Below are 16,355 nucleotides of genomic sequence, written 5' to 3' on the forward strand. Positions count from 1 at the left end.
GCCATAACCAAGCCATAATGTACACTACCGTTCAAAAGTTTGGGGTCACGTAGAAATGTCCTTGTTTGAAAGAAAAGCAATTTTTTTGTCCATTAAAATAACATCAAATTGATCAGAAATACAGTGTAGACATTGTCAATGTTGTAAATGACTATTGTAACTGGAAACAGCAGATTTTTAATGGAATATCTACATAGGCGTACAGAGGCCCATTATCAGCAACCAAGACTCCTGTGTTCCAATGGCATGTTGTGTTAGCTAATCCAAGTTTATAATTTTAAAAGGCTAATTGATCATTAGAAAACCCTTCTACAATTATGTTAGCATTGCTGAAAACTGTTGTTCTGATTAAAGAAGCAATACAACTGGCCTTTAGACAAGTTGAGTATCTGGAGCATCAGCATTTGTGAGCTCGATTACAGGCTCAAATTAGCCAGAAACAGTTTTTTTCTGAAACTCGTCAGTCTATTCTTGTTCTGAGAAATGAAGGCTATTCCATGTGAGAAATTGCCAAGAAACAGAAGATCTGGTACAACGCTGTGTACTACTTCCTTCACAGAACAGCGCAAACTGTCTCTAACCAGAATAGAAAGAGGAGTGGGAGGCCCGGGTGCACAACTGAGCAAGAGGACAAGTACATTAGAGTGTCTAGTTTGAGAAACAGACGCCTCACAAGTCCTCAATTGGCAGCTTCATTAAATAGTACCCGCAAAACACCAGTCTCAACGTCAATAGTGAAGAAGCGACTCTGGAATGCTGGCATTCTAGGCAGAGTTGCAAAGATAAAGCATTATCTCAGACTGGCCAATAAAAATAAAAGATTAAGATGGGCAAAAGAACAGACACTGGACAGAGGAACTCTGCCTAGAAGGCCAGCATCCCGGAATCGGATCTTCACTGTGGACGTTGAGACGGGTGTTTTGCGGGTACTATTTAATGAAGCTGCCAGTTGAGGACTTGTGAGGCGTCTGTTTCTCAAACTAGACACTAATGTACTTGTCCTCTTCCTCAGTTGAGCACCGGGGCCTCCCACTCTTTCTATTCTGGTTAGAAACAGTTTGCACTGTTCTGTGAAGGGAGTAGTACACAGCGTTGTACGATATCTTCAGTTTCTTGGCGATTTCGCGCATGGAATAGCCTTCATTTCTCAGAACAAGCATAGACTGATGAGTTTCATAAGAAAATTATTTGTTTCTGGCCACTTTGAGCCTGTAATCGAACCCACAAATGCTGATGCTCCAGATACTCAAATTAATCAGAACAACAGTTTTCAGCTATGCTAACATAATTGCAAAAGTGTTTTCTAATGATCAATTAGTCTTTTAAAATAATAAACTTGGATTAGCTAACACAACGTGCCATTGGAACAGGAGTGATGGTTGCTGATAATGGGCCTCTGTCGACCAATGTAGATATTCCAGTATTATTATTTTATTTTTTTCCAGCTACAATAGTCATTTACAACAATGTCTACACTGTGTGTCTGATCAATTTGATGTTATTTTAAATGGACAAAAAAAGATTTTCAAAAACAAGGACATTTCAAATGTGACCCCAAACCTTTGAACGGTAGTGTATAATGTTAGAATTTTTCAATTCGCTCTGATGATATCAGACAGTTTGTTTCTGTACAAGCCAGATTTAGTACAGGTTGTAGACTTAGCTGGTTGTAGTATCTCACTTACAAGAGAAAGTGCCCATGCTGCATCTCCAGCCTAGAGGAAACAGAACTTGATTTAAAATGTGTCAAATTAAAACATTTGCCATGATGATAGAAAAACTTACCGTGTGAGCAATTTTAGCCTACCTTTTCATCTTGCACCATTCTCTCCACACTTCCAATGAGTGAGTGGGCATTTTCTATTTCAGCCTGAGAAAAAGAAAAACCTCATTTTAATATACATTTTTCACCTTTGTGAGCTACAATTCATGATGCTTGAAATTCTCTGTGCAGCAAGAACACATAGCAAAAGAGATCTGTGACATAGCCCCAAATGTGACTCAGTGGGGCCTCCTGTGTGAGTGAACTGTTCACAGTCTACTCTAGTGATTTTCAACCTTCTTTTAACTGTGGCACAACTTGATGTGATAAAAACTTTTCTGATCCATACATTTTCAGTGACAAACATTTTTCATAGATTAAATAGAGTTTATTTAAACTATTTTCATAGTTCCTTTACTCATGGTTAATTTGTGTGTACCCCTTTGAACTTCGGTAAAATAGGTCTCACTTTTGAACGGAAAGGTCTAGCAACGAGCGGTTTTCTGCATTGTAAAGGTGCAACCACAGACAACGCCATGCTCTGTTTGTTAGTAAGACACCGTGGTACTGCAACCTGGTCTCAAAGCATTTTGTATTATTCTGTAAATTAATCTGAGGCACTCCATTTATGTTACATTCCGTGTGGTATGTATGAATCGTTACAAATGATAATTCATTTATATGTAATGAATTTGCAAAAAAGTATGATATGTTACGAATTCTAGATAGGTTGCTAAAGTTAGCTAGGCTAGGGGTTAAGAGTTAGGATTAAGTTTAAGAGTTAGGTTAAAGGGTTAAGATTAGGGGAACGGCTAGCTAAAAGGGTTAAGGTTAGGGTTATCTAACATGCTAAGTAGTTGAAAAGTTAGTAATTAGCTAAAATGTTCTGTGATGAGATTTGAACTTGCAACCTTTGAGATGCTAGACGTTTGCGTTATACCCCTTTCATTTTTGCCTTTAGTAACCATCCGTCTTATGTAACCATACCAAATGTAACACACCATACTAAATATAATGTCCTGGATTTATATACATAATAATACGAAATGCTCTGAGACCAGGTTCGTTACTGCAAAGCCGCAGACCTTCGCTAATGGTTCTCACAGGCAAAGTAAAATTATACAAATCATTTTGCTTGTGATGTGCGCCCCTCAAATGATACAACTGTAACAGCTCCTGCGCACTGGACTTGAAACAAAGATGCAGATGTAACCATGTGTGCCATTCAATGAATTATCTGAGCGCCACTGGTGCGCCCAAGTCAAAAACCGACATTCATGCCACTGGTCACGTTTGTAAGTGAGTGTTTAAAAAAAAAAAAATCAAGATTAGGAAAGGTTTCGCAGCACACCTGATAGTTCCTCAAGGCACACCAGTGTGCCGCAGCACACCGGTTGAAAACCACTGGTCTACTCTACAGCCTTAAATACAATTTATGCTTGCTCTGGCAATGCAATCCGGAGGCTCCGTAAGGAGGGTTAACACAATTGCAGAGCCTCCAGAGGCAAAATCAAACTCTGTACCGCATTGCTGTGTGCCTCCCAAATTTTGTAACAATGTGGAGGGCTCCGTATACCTCTGCATTCACATGGTTGGTTGACGGTAGGTGGGGACGTTAGGTCCTGTATAAACAAACTCACTTCCTTTACAACAGCTCTGCAAAGTGCAAGAAAGCAGGAATTCTCTGACTTCTACGGAGGCCGCATAGCAAAAAATGCTGTACAGCAAGGATTGCGATGCGGCCACCGAAGAAGTCAGAGCATCCATACTTCTTGCGCTTCCTGGAGCAGAGCTGTTGCCAAGGAAAGGAGTTTATTTATACAGGACCTCCTGCTCCCACCTACCATCAACCAGTCATGAAAATGCGGAGCTATACGGAACCCTCTCCGTTGTTACAAAATTTGGGAGGTGTGCGTCTATGCAGTTCGGAGCTCGAGGCTACGCAATTGCATCTCACACCCTCCGTACGGAGCCACGGGATTGGGAGCCAAGGTTAAGTTGACTTTTAGCAAAGTGGACCTTTGCGGGACAGTCAATGTTTTAACGCCTGCAAGTTCAAGTCTAGCCAAATAATGCACTAAAGGAGCCTAACGTTAATCCTTATAGTCCAAGGACCTTACATGTTCTGTTTAAAACTTCTCAGGGTTAGCCCCCTTTTTTCAATTTTCAGGACCTGAAGGATATGCATATTCTTGGTAGCATTTGAAAGGAAATACTGAAGTTCGTAGAAATATGAATTGAATGTAGGAGAATATAACAATAGATCTGGTAGAAGAAAATACAAAGAAAAAAAAGGTTTTTTTTTGTTGTATTTTCTTTCTACCACCATCTTTGAAATGCAACAGAAAGGTCCCAAATCTAGCCATCACTCTGGTTGTAATTCCGATGGTGTCCACAAGAGGGCAGCAGTGTATGTTTCAGACTGATAACTTGAAGTATGAGCGAGCTACGTGACATTTAGTATGAAGTCACCCAGGTACATTTGGGAAAATTGTGAAGGACACATTTAAATTACATTTTTCTACAAGAATATCGTAAAATCTGTATACTTGGACTTTGATTTAGCTTTTCCCGTATTAGGAGCCATATTGTAAGTTCAACATTTGCAAAACACCCAGTTTTCATAACTCTCCATATTCTTGCAATTTTTGACCAAAAGGAAAAGACTTGCTGTCGCACAAGGTTAGCAGCCAAATGTTGTGACAGATACGGGGTTTCACAGCTCATTGGCTATTTAGCTAGCTTTGTTTGACCCCGATTGGTGCTTATTTGACAAAGTTAGTCAATCAAGTGAAGACCGCCCGTGTCATCGGTCAAATATGGTGTCATAAAGGATATACTACACCCCTAATGATACAGTGAAGTCTGGTTACGTTCTAGGATCTCTAATAAAATAAACGTGATTTGACTGGATGAAACAACGTTTAGGGTTAGATTCACAGATTCCTTTCTTTGCAAATTGAACAAGTGGAAATACAAAATTGATCGTGCATGCTATATGGACCTTTTTAGGATATGATAAAGGATTTTATCTAACAAAACAACACTTCATGTTATCTCTGGGACCCTTTGGATGATGCATTCTGAAATCTTGTTCTGATTTAAGTACACATTTCACCTTCAGAGGTGCATTTATCAAACCTATTGCGGTGGGGGGAAAAAAGTGTTTTGTTGTTATGAGCTCTCCTCAGACAATAGCATGCCATTTTTTTCACAGTAATAGTTACTGTAAATTGGACAGTGCAGTTATATTAACAACATTTGTTGTTTCTCTAAAATCTGCGATCGTGACACACGGCGCTGCAGTATTTACAACTGCCCCGTTGACGGGACGCCTAGCCCTAATTAAAGGTGAATTGGCTCTGGAAGCCAAAACAGCCAAATACTCCATCTCAAATCAAATCTTATTGGTCACATACACATTTAGCAGATGTTATTGCGGGTGTAGCAAAATGTTTGTGTTTCTAGCTCCAACAGTGCATTAATATCTAACAAGTAATATCTATTAATTTCCCAACAATACACACAAATCTAAAGTAAAGGAATATATACAATACTTGGACGAGCAATGTCGGAACGGCATAGACTAAAATACAGTATATACACACATATGAGATGAGTAATGCAAAATATGTAAACATTATTAAAGCGACTAGTGTTCCACTATTAAAGTGGCCAGTGATTTCAAGTCTATGTATATGGGGCAGCTGACTCTAAGGTGCTAGCTAGTGATGGCTATTTAACAGTCTGATGGCCTTGAGATAGAAGCTGTTTTTCAGTCTTGGTCCCAGCTTTGATGCACCTGTACTGATCTCACCTTCTGGATGATAGCGGAGTGAACAGGCAGTGGCTTGGGTGGTTGTTGCCCTTGATCTTTTTGGCCTTCCTGTGATATAGGGTGCTGTAGGTGTCCTGGAGAACAGGTAGTTTGCCCCCAGTGATGCGTTGGGCAGACCGCACCACCCTCTGGAGAGCCTTGCGGTTGCAGGCGGTGCAGTTGCCATACCAGGCTGTGATACAGCATGACAGGATGCTCTCAATTGTGCATCTTTAAAAGTTTGAGGGTTTTAGGTGCCAAGGCAAATTTTTTCAGCCTCCTGAGGTTGAAGAGGTGCTGTTGCACCTTCTTCACCAGACTGTCTGTGTGGGTGGATCATTTCAGTTTGTCAGTGATGTGTACACCGAGGAACTTGAAGCTTCCCACCTTCTCCACTGCGGTTCCGTCGATATGGATAGGGGGGGGGTGCACCCTCTGCTGTTTCCTGAAGTCCACGATCAGCTCCTTTGTTTTGTTGACATTGAGTGAGAGGTTATATTCCTGGCACCACTCTCACCAGGGCCCTCACCTCCTCCCTGTAGGCTGTCTCGTCATTGTTGGTAATCAGGCCTACTACTGTTGCATCGTCCGCAAACTTGATTGACTTGGAGGTAGTGCGTGGCCACGCAGTCATGGGTGAAGAGGGAGTACAGGAGGGGGCTGAGCACACACCCTTGTGGGGTTCCCATGTTGAGGATCAGCGAAGTGGAGGTTTCCTACCTTCACCACCTGGGGGCGGCACATCAGAAAGTCCAGGACCCAGTTGCACAGGGCGGGGTTCAGACCCAGGGCCCCGAGCTTAATGATGAACTTGGAGGGTACTATGGGGTGTAATGCTGAGCTATAGCCAATGAACAGCATTCTTACATAAGTATTCCTCTTGTCCAGATGGGATAAGACAGTGTGCAGTACAATGGCGATTGCATCGTCTGTGGATCTATTGGGCGGTAAGCAAATTAAAGTGTGTCTAGGGTGTCAGGTAAGGTAGATGTGATATCTGTTCCTTGATTAGACTCAAAGCCTTTCATGACGACAGAAGTGAGCGCTACGTGGCGATAGTCATTCAGTTCAGTTACCTTTGCTTTCTTGGGTACAGGAACAATGGTAGACATCTTGAAGCATGTGAGGACAGCAGACTGCGATAGGGATTGATTGAATATGTCCTTAAACACTCCAGCCAGCTGGTCTGCGTATGCTCTGAAGAAGTGGCTAGGGATGCCATCTGGGCCGGCAGCCTTGCAAGGGTTAACACGCTTAAATGTCTTACTCACGTTGGCCACGGAGGAGAGCCTACAGGCCTTGATAGCTGGCCGCGTCAGTGGCACGGTTATCCTCAAAGCTGGCGAAAAATGTGTTTAGCTTATCCGGAAGCAAGACATCGGAGTCCGCGAAGTGGCTGGTTTTCCATGTATAGTCTGATTGTCTGTAGACTATGCCGCATACATCTCATTCCTGAGCCGTTGAATTGCGACTCCACTTTGTCTAAGGAACTGACGTTTTGCAGGTTTGATTGCCTTACGGAGGGAATAACTACACTGTTTGTATTCGGCCATATTTCCAGCCACCTTGCCATGTTTAAAATACGATGGTTCGTGCTTTCAGTTGTGTGTGTGAATGATTCCATCTTTCCATGGTTTCTGGTAGAGGTCGACCGATTATGATTTTTCAACGGCGATATCGATTATTGGAGGACCAAAAAAGCTGATACCGATTAATCTGACCATTTTTATTTATATACAGTGGGGCAAAAAAGTATTTAGTCAGCCACCAATTGTGCAAGTTCTCCAACTTAAAAAGATGAGAGAGGCCTGTAATTTACATCATAGGTACACTTCAACTATGACAGAAAAATTTGAAGAAAAAAAATCCAGAAAATCACATTGTAGGATTTTTTATGAATTTATTTGCAAATTATGGTGGAAAATAAGTATTTGGTCACCTACAAACAAGCAAGATGTCTGGCTCTCACAGACCTGTAACTTCTTTAAGAGGCTCCTCTGTCCTCCACTTGTTACCTGTATTAATGGCACCTGTTTAAACTTGTTATCAGTATAAAAGACACCTGTCCACAACCTCAAACAGTCACACTCCAAACTCCACTATGGCCAAGACCAAAGAGCTGTCAAAGGACACCAGAAACAAAATTGTAGACCTGCACCAGGCTGGGAAGACTGAATCTGCAATAGGTAAGCACTGTGGGAGCAATTATTAGTAAATAATAATTGCTCCCACAGTTGATTTCTTCAAACCCAAGCTGGATTTTCTTTTCTCATTTTGTCTGTCATAGTTGAAGTGTACCTATGATGAAAATTACAGGCCTCTCATCTTTTTAAGTGGGAGAACTTGCACAATTGGTGGCTGACTAAATACTTTTTTGCCCCACTGTATATATGACAATTACAACAACTGAATGAACACTTATTTTAACTTAATAGAATATATATATATATATATATATAACATAAATACAATTAATTTAGTCTCAAATAAGTAATGAAACATGTTCAATTTGGTTTAAATAATGCAAAAACAGTGTTGGAGAAGTAAAGTGCAATATGTGCCATGTAAAAAAGCTAACGTTTAAGTTCCTTGCTCAGAACATATCAAAGCTGGTGGTTCCTTTTAACATGAGTCTTCAATATTCCCAGTTAAGAAGTTTTAGGTTGTAGTTATTATAGGACTATTTCTCTATATACCATTAGTATTTCATATACCTTTGACGACTGGATGTTCTTATAGGCACTATAGTATTGCCAGCCTAGTCTTGGGAGTTGATAGGCTTGAAGTCATAAACAGCGCTGTGTTTCAAGCATTGCGAAGAGCTGCTGGCAAGGAGGAAAATTTAGTTTGAATAAATGCTTACGAGCCTGTTGCTGCCTACCACCGCTCTATCAAATATCAAATCATAGAATTAATTATAATAACATCTCCTATACAGTTTCCAGGGTTAGAGTAGTGCAGAAGTTGTCATATGCTGAGGCAGAGAAGAAAGTAGAGTAAGATAGGTCAATGGGGAGGGATCCTGAGAGGAGTGGTGTGAGTAGTACACCTGTACCACTACAGAGGGATAGGCCAACAAGTGATATATTTTTCAGTAAGATTGGATTTTGTATGTGTAATGGAACGGGGAGTAGTTCAAATCCAGCTAACGGTTCTCTCCACAATCGAGTCACATGTGGAGTTTACAAAAAAATGTAATAATTCATAATTCACATTTCCTGGATACTCACATCAGAGCAGAGCAAGGAACTTGGGTCAAGAATATTAAACCAGAGGCGTAGTCGACTGAGGAATGTCTGGAAAATAAATGACATGCATTTAAACACTTCAGATCAACAATCATTCCAAATATGCATTCTGTGGCTTACTACATACAGTATGTTATTAATTGCTCATCTAATACGTTGATGGATGGGATATTCACCTTGCCCTCGTTTTTCCAATAAAGTAAGTTAATATCCATTTGAAAAAGCAACGACTACCCACAAAGTCACAGTGAATTATTGGTGTATAGGTTACATATTTTGTTTCATTATGTAAAGAAATTTAGAAATAACTCCGTTTGAATTGTACGTGTCTAGGTCAAGTTCTATGTACAATTTACTTCCGGAGTTGATCACATGGCAGGGAGCGTTTGCCATGTTCACGAGAGTCAGCCTGAGCTGGGCAGTGCAAATTGGCAAGCACAATGACCAAAATTAAGAAATCCGCAGATAGCGAACCAGTTTATATTACGCCTGCAACTATCAATTACGCCTGCTACGTTATGTTACTGGCCAACAAACTTCATATATATATATATATATATATGGAGTGGTATGTATATATGTATATGTATATATATGTATGTATATGTATATATATATATATGTATGTATATATATATATATATATATATATATATATATATATATATATATATATATATATATATATATATATATTTTATTCCAAAGGTATTTTACCTAGCTAGATAAGTTATTATTAGGCAGCCTACCTGCGCAAAACATTTGTATGACGCCCTAAAACACCGCACTGCTGTAGACACTTATTTTAATTGTGTTTGCGGATCGCATCCAACCTAGAGGTGCATACACTGCCACCTACTGTCAGACCGGTCACGTCCTCCCTAGTCTTGCGTTGTCATACCTCCAAAATCACTTCGTTGTCATGCTTACCTTTGAGGTCTGGAGAATTTTTAGAAGCGAGCAACTGCGACCCATTATATGGAGACCGGAGTATGGGCGTGTGCAAAGGAGTGGGCGTTTCTAAAGCGAGCAGGTAATTCTGCTATGCCTAACAATCTCTGCAAGGTCAAACATTGTCCAAGGTACAACAACTCGAGATGAAAGTATAATATGTTCACAACTAAACCAGGATCAAATCAAATTGTATTTGTCACATGTGTCCCAAATACAACAGGTGTTTTTATTTTGATATTTTATCTCACCTTTATTTAACCAGGTAGGCCAGTTGAGAACAAGTTCTCATTTACAACTGCGACCTGGCCAAGATAAAGCACAGCAGTTCGACACATACAACAACACAGAGTTACACATGGAATAAACATACAGTCAATAATACAGTAGAAAAAATAAAAATATATATACAGTGAGTGCAAATGAGGTAAGATAAGGTAAGGCAATAAATAGGCCATGGTGGCGAAGTAATTACAATATAGCAATTAGACACTGGAATGGTAGATGTGTAGAAGAGTAATGTGCAAGTAGAGATACTGAGATGCAAAGGAGCAAGATATAAATAAATAAAACAGTATGGGGATGAGGTAGTTAGATGGGCTGTTTACAGATGGGCTATGTACAGGTGCAGTGATCTGTGAGATGCTCTGACAGTTGGTGATTAAAGCTAGTGAGGGAGATATGGGTCTCCAGCTTCATTGATTTTTGCAGTTTGTTCCAGTCATTGGCAGCAGAGAACTGGAAGGAAAGGCAGCCAAAGGAGCAATTGGCTTTGGGGGTGACCAGTGAGATATACCTGCTGGAGCGCATGCTACGGGTGGGTGCTACTATGGTGATCAGTGAGCTGAGATAAGGCGGGGCTTTACCTAGCAGAGACTTGTAGATGACCTGGAGCCAGTGGGTTTGGCAATGAGTATGGAGCGATGGCCAGCCAACGAGAGCGTACAGGTCGCAGTGGTGGGTAATATATGGGGCTTTGGTGACAATACGGATGGCACTGTGGTAAACTGCATCCAATTTGTTGAGTAGAGTGTTGGAGGCTATTTTATAGATGACATCGCCGAAGTCGAGGATCGGTAGGATGGTCAGTTTTACGAGGGTATGTTTGGCAGCATGAGTGAAGTATGCTTTGTTGTGAAATAGGAAGCCGATTCTAGATTACATTTTGGATTGGAGATGCTTAATGTGAGTCTGGAAGGAGAGTTTACAGTCTAGCCAGACACCTAGGTATTTGTAGTTGTCCACACATTCTAAGTCAGAACCCTCCAGAGTAGTGATGCTGGACGGGCGGGCAGGTGCGGGCAGTGATCGGTTGAAGAGCATGCACTTAGTTTTACTTGCATTTAAGAGCAGTTGGAGGCCACGGAAGGAGAGTTGTATGGCATTGAAGCTCGCCTGGAGGTTAGTTAACACAGTGTCCAAAGATGGGCCAGAAATATACAGAATGGTGATCTCTGCGTAGAGGTGGATCAGAGATTCACCAGCAGCAAGAGCAACATCATTGATGTGTACAGTATACCTTACTATGAAATGCTTACTTATGAGCCTTTAACCAACAATGCAGTTCAAGAAAGAGTTAAAAAAATATTTACTAAATATACTAAAGTAAAAAATGAATTAAAAAATAACAGCCCTCCTTTCCCTGTAGTTCACAATCAGCTCCTTTATCTTGCTCACGTTGAGGGAGAGGTTGTCCTGGCACCACACTGCCAGGTCTCCGACCTCGTCCATAAAGGCTGTCTCACGTTGTCAGTGATCAGGCCTACCACTGTTGTGTCATCAGCAAACTTAATGATGGTGTTGGAGTTGTGCTTGGTCACGCAGTCGTGGGTAAACAGGGAGTACAGGAGGTAACTAAGCATGCACCCCTGAGGGGCCCCACGATTGAGATGGTGTCGTCTGTGGATCTGTTGGGGCGGTATGCGAATTGGAGTGGGTTTAGGCTTTCCGGGATGATGGTGTGGAAGTAAGCCATGTCCAGCCTTTCAAAACACTTCATGGCTACCGACGTGAGTACTACTGTTCTGTAGTCATTCAGGCAGGTTACCTTCACTTTCTTGGGCACACGGACTATGGTGGTCTGCTTGAAACATGTAGGTATTACAGACTCGGTCAGGGAGAGGTTGAAAATGTCAGTTGGTCTGCACATGCTCTGAGTACACATCCTGGTAAGACCACAGCCTGTCGTTTCCAAAGGGAACAAATTAGTCATAGTGGGCAGAACAAGCAAGGAGGTGGGCAGAGCCAAGCACGAGCAAGCGAGATCCTATTTGCATGTTCTAGCATCATATGCATATTTCCGTTAGGGAACACCTGCTCTATGAAGTGCGGCGTGCAATAACTAAATTCGCCTTTGCACACCTTCTAAACAACCCGATTTTAAAATACTTTGAAAAAGGGCAAAGTCAACAAAACTTGTCCACTCTGTTCATAACAGATTTCTAGTTTTGTGAACAAAAAACTTTATTGAGATCAAATGTTTCATCGATAAGAAAATGTGCCCAATGTCCATCTTGTTCCATCTTCTCCTACTTCCCGTCAGTGGGTTTACTCTCACTATGTGTTTTTTAAATTGTTTTATTTTGGGTGGAAGAAGAAGTCGTGCATCTTATCTTTCATTCCCAAATCCCGTTACTGTACCTTATAGGCTTTTGTACAACAGAGGCGCAACATCGCAACCAGGAACGCCTGCGAAACAGACCAGACCGGGGTTTGAGAAGTCAATGACAGAAGTTAAAAACTCTTAGTTAGTTGGTAAATCTAAAGGCACAACCTAGATCCAAGCCAATGTCTTAAGTAATTAAGCATATTGTTTTCATTCAAAACCACTTTATATCGAAGGAGTTCCTTTAAATTTACGACGAGCACATGCGCAGTTCGCTTGAGACCCGAAGGTGTTTCTACGCATGAGCTTTGTTAGCCAACAAGAGTGGTCAGGGATATCCATTGGAGAAGCAGTTTTAGCCTATCTTTATACTGTTCTCTTTGTCAAAGCCATGTGATTTGCTGCACTGAGTGTCCTCTCTCCTCATTCTCAAAACACATTGGAGGAGAAGGTCAGAGGGGCGGGACCTCTTGCTTTCTCATCCAATGAGAAGGAGAGGCGCGCGGACACTAGAAGAATGCAAATTGAGGCCTTGGTATCCAGTAATGCGATTCAGCCTCTGCACTTGTCAATATACAAAATGGCAGCCACCATTGGGAGACTATTAAAGACCTCTGTAAGTTCATTCAGACATATTTTTATGTTACAACGTTAACAGTAGTAGTGGGCTGCATTGAAATACAAACGGTTTAATAGCAATTTATAATTTCGTTGTAGCTATATAAATGGCAATGCGAATTGGACGAAGTTGCAAAAAGTTGCAACTGAGCTTGACCGGAACGTCACTGTAATTTTATTCAGGACAAATCCCTCAGCCCAAATAAAGACTTACCGCTAATGCCACATTTTAAGTAAAAACTCTAAATATACAATCATTGATTATACTAACTGTCTAATGATCATCAGCGCCAATAATGACAGTTGTTGTCACGAAGTGCAATTTCTCTATCTCCCTCTCTAACGTTACCCCTCCCCATCTAGGCAAAGGTTGCAACTGGAGGACTGAAAGTATCAGCCTCGCCACATGGAAATTCAGTGAACAAGGCCTCAAGAATTTTGACCTGTCCTGTACTGCAGAAAACCTGTTTCTCCACCAGTATGTATGGACAGGGAATGTGATATGAAGTTGATCAAAGTGAGGGGGATGCAACAATTATGCATATTAAATAGCATTTCCAAAACACATTCATTAACTGCTCAACAATTTTATACAATTATATTAAAGTCCTGCAATAAAGTAAATGTTATAACATTTTTGTAATTCCCCTAAATATAGAATCCACTTTATTCATTTAATATCTTTCTCCCAATAGGTACAGCTGGATGGGCTCCAGCTGTCACTCAGCACGCACCACATTTTAAAGCTACAGCTGTCCACAATGGCGAGTTCAAGGAAATGAGCCTAGATGACTTTAAGGGCAAATACCTAGTCCTTTTCTTCTACCCTCTCGACTTGTGAGTAGCACTATTCCCTTGGAAAGACGAGAATGGATTGCTGTGTTTAGCTGCATGTCGTGCACGGTACACCAATCCTTGACTTTATTAGTCTTTAGAATTATTTAACAACCTATGTTCTTTGCACTACAGATACTTAAGCAGGAGATTGTGGATATGCCATTTTATTCAGAAGCATTTTTTTTCTTTCTCATTACAGCACGTTTGTTTGTCCGACAGAGATCATCTCATTCAGTGACAAGGCCAGCGAGTTCCATGACATCAACTGTGAAGTGGTGGGCGTGTCGGTGGATTCGCACTTCACCCACCTGGCATGGATAAACACCCCTCGCAAGGTACAGTGGGTGTACCTAGGGTAGTATTCCATAGACATACAGAAATCATTCCATATACAGTACCAGTCTAAAGTTTGGACACACCTACTCATTCCAGATTTTTCTTTATTTTTACTATTTACTACATTGTAGAATAATAGTGAAGACATCAAAACTATGAAATAACACACATGGAATCATGTAGTAACCAAAAGTGTTAGATTTTAGATTCTTCAAAGTAGCCACCCTTTGCCTTGATGACAGCTTTGAACATTCTTGACATACTCTCAACCACCTTCATGAGGTAGTCACCTGGAATGCTTTTCCAACAGTCTTGAAGGAGTTCCCACATATACTGAGCACTTTGTTGGCTGGTTTTCCTTCTCTGCAGTCCAATTCATCCCAAACCATCTCAAATGGTTTGAGGTCGGGTGATTGTGGAGGCCAGGTCATCTGATGCAGCACTCCATCACATTCCATCTTGGTCAAATAGCCCTTACACAGCCTGGAGGTGTGTTAAGTCATTGTACTGTTGAAAAACAAATGATATTCCCACTAAGCATAAAAGAGATGGGATGGTGAATCGTTGCAGAATGCTGTGGTACCCATGCTGGTTAAGTGTGCCTTGAATTCTAAATAAGTTAGTGTCACCAGCAAAGCACTCCCACATCATCACACTTTCTCCTCTATGCTTTACAGTGGAAACCACACACGCGGAGATCATCTGTTTACCTACTCTGCGTCTCACAAAGACACGGCGGTTGGAACCAAAAATCTTACATTTGGACTCATCAGACCAAAGGATAGGTTTCCACCAGTCAATTGTCCATTGCTCGTGTTTCTTGGCCCAAGCAAATCTCTTCTTATTATTGGTATCCTTTCGTAGTGGTTTCTTTGCTGCAATTCAAACACTTTTTAAAACCTTTTATTTAACTAGCAAGTCAGTTAAGAACAAATTATTTTAAAATGACCGCCTACCCTGGCCAAACCTAACCCTTTTCTTGAAAGGTTCTGTATTGACTGACCTTCATGTCTTAAAATAATTATGGACTGTCGTTTCTCTTTGCTTATTTGAGCTGTTCTTGCCATAATATGGACTTGGTCTTTTACCAAATAGGGCTGTCTTCTGTATACCACTCTACCTTGTCACAACACAACTGATTGGCTCAAACACATTAAGGAAAGAAATTCCACAAATTCACTTTTAACAAGGCACACCTGTTTATCGAAATGCATTCCAGGTGACTACCTCATGAAGCTGGTTGAGAATGCCCAGACTGTTTAAAGCTGTCATGTGTCTTGTTCTCAGGCTGGAGGTTTGGGTGACATCCACATCCCCCTGCTGGCAGACCTCAACAAACAGTTGTCCAGAGACTATGGCATACTTCTGGAGGGTCCTGGCATTGCACTGAGGTACTGTGCATTCTAAATGGCAACCTATTCCCAATAGTGTATTTAACACTGCATTGTATGTATTTCTACCATGATATTGAGTAGTTGTCTGTTTGTCCATTAGGGGACTGTTTATCATTGATCCAAGTGGTGTGGTGAAGCATATGAGCGTCAACGACCTGCCAGTAGGCCGCTGTGTGGATGAGACCCTGCGTCTGGTGAGGGCCTTCCAGTTTGTGGAGACTCACGGTGAAGTATGCCCTGCTAGCTGGACCCCCGACTCTCCTACGGTGAGGCCACTCTCCTTCACTACCCTGCCAGGGCCTCAGACAAATAAAATGAATACAAGCACCAAAATATGAGTAGCAAGGACTTTGTCTTGGTCTCCCAACAGTACATTGTTTTTGGATGATCAGTTTGCTTACTATGCAAGTTTTTGTTTTTCAGATCAAGCCAACTCCAGAAGGTTCAAAGGAGTACTTTGAGAAAGTCAACAACTAGATGACACACTTCACAGCTTTAATAAATCAATTATCCAGAATTGAGAAAAAAAAACTATAGATATACCAAATACTTTCCATTATAGTTTAGTTTTAAAGTAGATGGAAATAAAGATTTGAAGTGGTCGATTGTCTGAGTTGAAACATTTCATCCTGTTCACTAGCTTCTATTTCTCACAAGCAATTCACTGTGATCACATTGCAAGTATTGAGAGCCTACACGTTTGTTTTAAAATAATGAAATGGTCCTAACATTGCAAAGAGCATGTAAATATTTTTAAGAGTTTCAGGGGTCTGTTGACAGTATCAAC

At 41.0% G+C, this 16,355-nt stretch overlaps 2 protein-coding genes across 3 annotated transcripts in view; one reads left to right on the plus strand and one right to left on the minus strand.

Moving 5' to 3' along the window:
• LOC139381988 (sideroflexin 4) overlaps positions 1-9,247 on the minus strand; it is a 16,485-nt gene extending 7,238 nt beyond the window's left edge. The window contains exons 1-5 of one of the 2 annotated variants that reach the window (XM_071125895.1): positions 9,004-9,246; positions 8,810-8,875; positions 8,294-8,401; positions 1,808-1,870; positions 1,686-1,715 (exon numbers count right to left, since the gene is read on the minus strand). In XM_071125895.1, the coding sequence (XP_070981996.1) occupies positions 1,686-1,715; positions 1,808-1,825 (48 nt within the window). In that variant the 5' untranslated portion in view covers positions 1,826-1,870; positions 8,294-8,401; positions 8,810-8,875; positions 9,004-9,246. Of the gene's footprint in view, positions 1-1,685; positions 1,716-1,807; positions 1,871-8,293; positions 8,402-8,809; positions 8,876-9,003 lie in introns of both variants that reach the window. The other variant, XM_071125894.1, reaches the window with a different exon arrangement.
• A 3,629-nt stretch (positions 9,248-12,876) lies between these two features.
• On the plus strand, positions 12,877-16,171 carry LOC139381990 (thioredoxin-dependent peroxide reductase, mitochondrial-like). The gene is made up of 7 exons (XM_071125898.1): positions 12,877-12,999; positions 13,365-13,479; positions 13,697-13,838; positions 14,038-14,173; positions 15,462-15,565; positions 15,669-15,834; positions 15,992-16,171. The coding sequence occupies exons 1-7, from the start codon at positions 12,901-12,903 to the stop codon at positions 16,043-16,045; spliced, it is 816 nt and encodes a 271-aa protein (XP_070981999.1). The 5' UTR covers positions 12,877-12,900; the 3' UTR covers positions 16,046-16,171.
• Positions 16,172-16,355: the final 184 nt, after the last annotated feature.

The sequence above is a fragment of the Oncorhynchus clarkii genome, chromosome 23 (assembly GCF_045791955.1).
Source record: "Oncorhynchus clarkii lewisi isolate Uvic-CL-2024 chromosome 23, UVic_Ocla_1.0, whole genome shotgun sequence".
NCBI lineage: Eukaryota > Metazoa > Chordata > Actinopteri > Salmoniformes > Salmonidae > Oncorhynchus > Oncorhynchus clarkii.